At 41.4% G+C, this 5,203-nt stretch overlaps 1 protein-coding gene across 3 annotated transcripts; it reads left to right on the forward strand.

Annotated features, from left to right (window-relative positions):
• Positions 1–388: 388 nt before the first annotated feature.
• Positions 389–4,936, forward strand: LOC103711919 (NAC domain-containing protein 17-like). 3 transcript variants are annotated; one of them, XR_604861.4, is made up of 7 exons: positions 389–781; positions 1,843–2,120; positions 2,231–2,521; positions 3,244–3,757; positions 3,867–4,261; positions 4,361–4,479; positions 4,630–4,936. XR_604861.4 is itself a non-coding variant. In XM_008798238.4 (6 exons), exons 1-5 carry the CDS (start codon positions 535–537, stop codon positions 4,259–4,261), a joined length of 1,725 nt encoding a protein of 574 aa, XP_008796460.2. In that variant the 5' UTR covers positions 389–534; the 3' UTR covers positions 4,364–4,936. The 3 variants fall into 3 exon arrangements, 1 of the variants encoding a protein (XP_008796460.2); XR_604862.4 differs by having other exon boundaries at positions 4,364–4,479; XM_008798238.4 differs by having other exon boundaries at positions 4,364–4,936.
• The last annotated feature ends 267 nt before the right edge of the window (positions 4,937–5,203 follow it).

The raw sequence follows: 5,203 nt of genomic DNA on the forward strand, positions 1-5,203 counted from the left end.
CGATATTAATCATAACCACTCATTTCTATAAATTATAATATTTTTATGAAAATATGAGGTTATAATTGGCCGCATATACTTAGGATATAATTATTATTTTTTTGGAGGTTTGTGAGGATTTGGCCCACTAAACTTATTATTTTCTTCTTTACTTTGCTTAGATGGTAGAATTTTTTTATTTCATACATATCTATTTCTCAACTTTTTGGAATAAATAAAATAGCCGGAGTTTTTAACAGGTCTGCTTCTGTTGGTGGGATAGAAGCGTGGAATGGTAGAGAAGACCATACCTTACTTAACGCTGGTTAATTCCCTACTATATACTATATACTGCTGATGTTGACTTTGTCTGTGGATGGAGAGTGACTCCATTGACCGGAGATTTCCAGGGCCAATTTCTTCCTCTTTTTCCTCGTTAATGCCTTCAAACCAGAGAGGGAGGAGAGAGAGAGAGCTGCTTTCTCTTTTCTTCTTATAGATCCGCTATCTCGATTTCTTATCTCGTATACTTTTGAATTCAACTGTCGACCAACGATGGGAGCGGCGCCGGAGTGCCGAGCGCCGAGGGGGAGGAGTGGGGGCGGCGACGGCGTGGAAGACGAGGGCGCTGCGGGGGCGGCGCTGGGGGACCCCAAGTGGTGGCCGCCGGGGTTCCGCTTCCACCCGACGGACGAGGAGCTGGTGCTCTACTACCTCAAGCGCAAGGTCTCCCGCCGCCGCTTCCGCCTCCCCATGATCGGCGACGTCGACGTCTACAAGTGCGAGCCTTGGGAGCTCCCTGGTACTCAAACCCCATCTTGTTCTTCTCTCTTGCTCTTCTTCCATTATTTATTTCTTATTCGATCTCGAATTCTAATTTTTGGTGGACGTTACTCCTTCCAGGGGATAACTGGATGTCCATGATGATTCCTTTCTCCCCTTTCCTTGTTCTGTATCTATTTCCTTTCGTTATCAAGGGAGAAGGGAAAGTGGATCGGAGAGGATAGGATTTCTAATTCTCGGTCGTATGCTTCTATTCCCTTTGGTTTGCACAATTCCATCTGGTGCCTTTGTCGATAATTTGGTCATATGCTTCTAATTCTCATGTATTAAACATGATTCTTGCGTTTTAAATTTTGCTTCTTCTTCATCCGCTTCTCATTGTTCTTGGCTACTTTTGCTTCTTTCTTTATTGCCGAGCATCTGAACCAGACTTCTTTGCCCTTAATTCATGACGCAAGCTTGCCGAGTCTGCTTCCTTTTGCACCTACCGTTGTTTATGATTTGTTCAGTACCTATACCTATTTCAGTTAATTCGGTCATTCTGATATGGATATAAGGGCAACTTCTTTAGTTTGATTTTATCGTATTCATTAGCTCGTGTTGCTGACAATTTGAACTACTATTCTTTACCCGGAATCAGTAATTCTCGTAGATGCAGTTGTTAAAGACCTCTTCATTATCAGAACCTAATTCTGTTTCTCCATGTTACGATTCTGAGATATAGATATGATTCTTTTCTTGCAGAAGTAGAAGCATCTGTATCAATATTACTTTTCCCTGCCCCCTTTTTTTTTCTTTTACGTCATTCAGATAATTCAGTCCATTGCCGCATTTTATTTTGATAATTCTACAACGGCTAGTGGTGCGCACTCTTTCTCTTCTCTCTTATCTCTCAGTTATTCTTTGCTGGTCTTGCCAAGCACCTGAATTGTAATCCTTTACCATGAAATAGTGAATTCTTTCCTGATCACTGAAGCTTGCTGAGTTAGCTCTTTCTTAATCTAGGACATTATTTGCAGGATGAGAGTTTATCCTTGATGGCTAACTTGATTCTGAAATATGACTTGTTGATATGTGCAGAGAAATCAGTGTTCAAGAGTGGTGACAAGCAGTGGTACTTCTTCAGTCCAAGAGACAGGAAGTACCCTAATGGATCGAGATCAAATCGAGCTACCAAATATGGCTACTGGAAGACTACAGGAAAGGACCGGGCCATCTCTCAGAAGTCAAAGGCTGTGGGTAACAAGAAAACCCTTGTTTACTACCATGGCCGTGCTCCTAGAGGAGAGCGCACCGATTGGGTCATGCACGAGTATACCTTGGATGAGCAGCTGCTCATGAGCTGCAACAGCGTGCAGGCAAGTCACTGCTAATGCAACATCAGTCTAAATATATTTACTGTCCATTTAACTTAAATCTTCCATAAAGGTTTTGCCAGTTTCTCATCTATTGATCTCCACCTTTGCAGGATTGTTATGCTCTTTATAAGGTCTTTAGGAAGAGTGGACCTGGTCCGAAGAATGGGGAACAGTATGGTGCGCCTTTCAGAGAAGAGGAGTGGGAAGATGATGGCGAAAATAATAGCTCCAGAAACCAGAACAGCAAGGAAGACACAGCATCTGAACATCCTTATAGTGTAAGCTCTGCCGGCATGCCGGGTGATGAGGGGAGTAGACTTCCAATGGACTTTCTTGAGGACTTTTCGCTACAATTGTCTAATGAACTGCAACCTTCCAAATGTTCTGCATATGTTTCAGAGGTATGCTGGTCCCTCTTAACTATGATATTGTCCAGATTCAACTGTTTGCTTGGGAAATGCCTTTTGTATTAATATCCGGATTTCCACATGAACCATGATTGTATGATCCCCAAATTCATCTGAGAAATTAATAGACATGGAAACGTCATGCTATCCATTAGCCATTCTGCCCAGCATTTTATCAGTTTATATATTTAGTGAGAAATTCACAACACATGCACACGAGTAGTCTTTATTGCATTTGCAAACAAATTTTAAATATAGAAGTAGCAATGAATATAAAAGATATCGCTAAAAGAAAAGAATAACTATGAATTCCTCTAAGATCGGGCTGATTGGTAAGGAAGGGATTAGAGGGGAAGGAGGCCATATATCTTACTGGGAAAAGGAAATGCGAGACAAAATAGGATTGGGTGAATCCAGCTTGCTTTAGAGTTGGAAATGGATGACAGCAGTGAAAGATAAGCATGGAAGATGTAGTTAAGTAAGTGGATTTTTCCCCCTCATAACTACAGTATTTGCAACATCCATTAGCCCCTTTCCTTTTGGTATAATGTTTTATTTAGAAAATTAATGGCATTTTTGTTAGAAAAATGACAGATCCACAGACCCAATTCACTTGTTTTAACTGAATAAAGTTTGCTTCCATAAGATGTTGGACTCCTGTCCATTGTTGTTGATATGGTTGTCTGATTCCATTGAATTTGTAATTATTGATGCAGATTAATGCTGAAGCAGAAGTTGGAAGCCATACTGCAGTGCCATGTCTTGTAGATGCTAATTTTGGTGAACGAAATCTCAACTGTTGTGAGCTGAGCGGCGAGGAGCAACAATCTGAGATTGACAAGCCAGATCCAGCTTGCATGCAGCCTGCCAAGGATCCTGCGATAACATCCATTTCCATTTGTTCTGAGCAGGACCAATTCAGAGTTGATGAAGAGTTCTTGGAGATCAAAGATTTCAACGACCCAGAGTCTGTAGAGTGGAGAGTAGATGATGTCATCAACACGGACATCATTCAAGATGCTGGTGGATTATATAATTCTTATGATTATTTTGATGCACCCATGTTTTTAGCTGAAGATTTCGATGCTCTTGATGGAGCAGTCCAGAATCCATATTCCTATGAAACCCGAGAATCTGATATCACCAGTGAGCTCTGGACATATGAGCAGGATTTCAGTGCGGCGACTGCTGCCGAGTCAAATGATGTTATTGTTGCACCACCAGCATCAGGTGCTTAATCAGTTTATGCATGCACGCTTCTTCCTGATTCCTGAAAGGTCAGGATGCTGTTACTCTAGCTATCGTTCTCTCATTTATTTGTGCTATTTGAATGATGTAGGTGCTGTATATGCTAGTACTCCATCGAATCCTGGGGATAACACCCAGGGGCAGATTAGTCCTGTTAGAAGTGCCTCAGACTCATGGTTCGGTTCGGCACTCTCTGCTTTGTTAGAGTCTGTACCAAGCAGTCCTGCAATAGCCTCAGAGAATGCTTTGATAAGTAGAGCACTTCGACGCGTTTCAAGCTTCAGAGCAGGGCAGAATGGAGCCCAAGAACCAAATGGAACCACAGGTGGAGGCACTTTGGCTTCTGGGAGGCAGAGAGAGAGCCACAATGGTGGGTTCCTATTTACCTCATTCCTGGTTGGCCTTGTTGCTGTCTTTTGGGTGTTGACAATTGGAGCTGCAGTAAAAATTTTCAAGGGTTTATGGGACAAGTTCGTATTGTCATAGGTACATGATATTACTGGAACAACCTTAATCCATCTATATGCTGTTTGCTTTACTGATCTATCTTTGTCGATCTTTGTCATTTTCTATCTATCATCAAAGAAGTCATATGTTGGCTCGAATATTTACTCGGAAGGAAAGGAGAAATATTAGATATTATAGCGGCGCTCAGGATGGTGCATTGGCGAGAAAGGAATGTTTGTAGCTGTGCATCATTAGAGGTGAGCAATGCTGCCAACTTCCTGGTCGGCATCATGCTAAGTTTTTTACTGCAATGCTGATGGAGGATTCGCAGAACGAATTCTTTCCACCGCACCAGTGCTATCGAATGGTTCATGTATTGATCTGCATCTCATTCTCTTTGTTCACAGGAATGTTTATTTGGCAGATCATTTGTCCACAAGATTCTTGTTGGATAATACATGCCAAACGAGATTAGCCTGCAGCATATGCACTAACGGTCATGTTTTACGCTTGAATTTTACTATTTTAAGGTACATTTGGTGCCATACACAACCCTTTGCCCATGGAGGCTTGAGTCCTCTCAACCCCATGAATTTTACAATGTTGGCATGGGTTGTGGTGGAGAAGAGCAGTCATCTGACTCACCACTTTAGCATCTGAATTTAGTCACTTTGATTGCCAACATCTTGTCATTTCATAAATCTCTTTTCGGGTCATTAGGTTGCAAAAATGCTACATTAGTTCGTATATTCCCTACTACAAAAATATTGATCCAGCCTTGCGGTTATAACATGAATGAATGCTTGTGATGGGGAAAAAAATGGAGAATATTGGAGCTTACCATATTTTGTGCATTTGAATTTTCAAAAACCATGTGTGTGGTGTCATCAGACTCCATGAAGCCATGGACATCTATACTTTCAATCTTATCAAATAACAGGATCTTTTCAATGAAAAAAATAGTTAAACTGGACTGATTTT

The sequence above is a fragment of the Phoenix dactylifera genome, chromosome 11, assembly GCF_009389715.1.
Source record: "Phoenix dactylifera cultivar Barhee BC4 chromosome 11, palm_55x_up_171113_PBpolish2nd_filt_p, whole genome shotgun sequence".
NCBI classification, from domain to species: domain Eukaryota; kingdom Viridiplantae; phylum Streptophyta; class Magnoliopsida; order Arecales; family Arecaceae; genus Phoenix; species Phoenix dactylifera.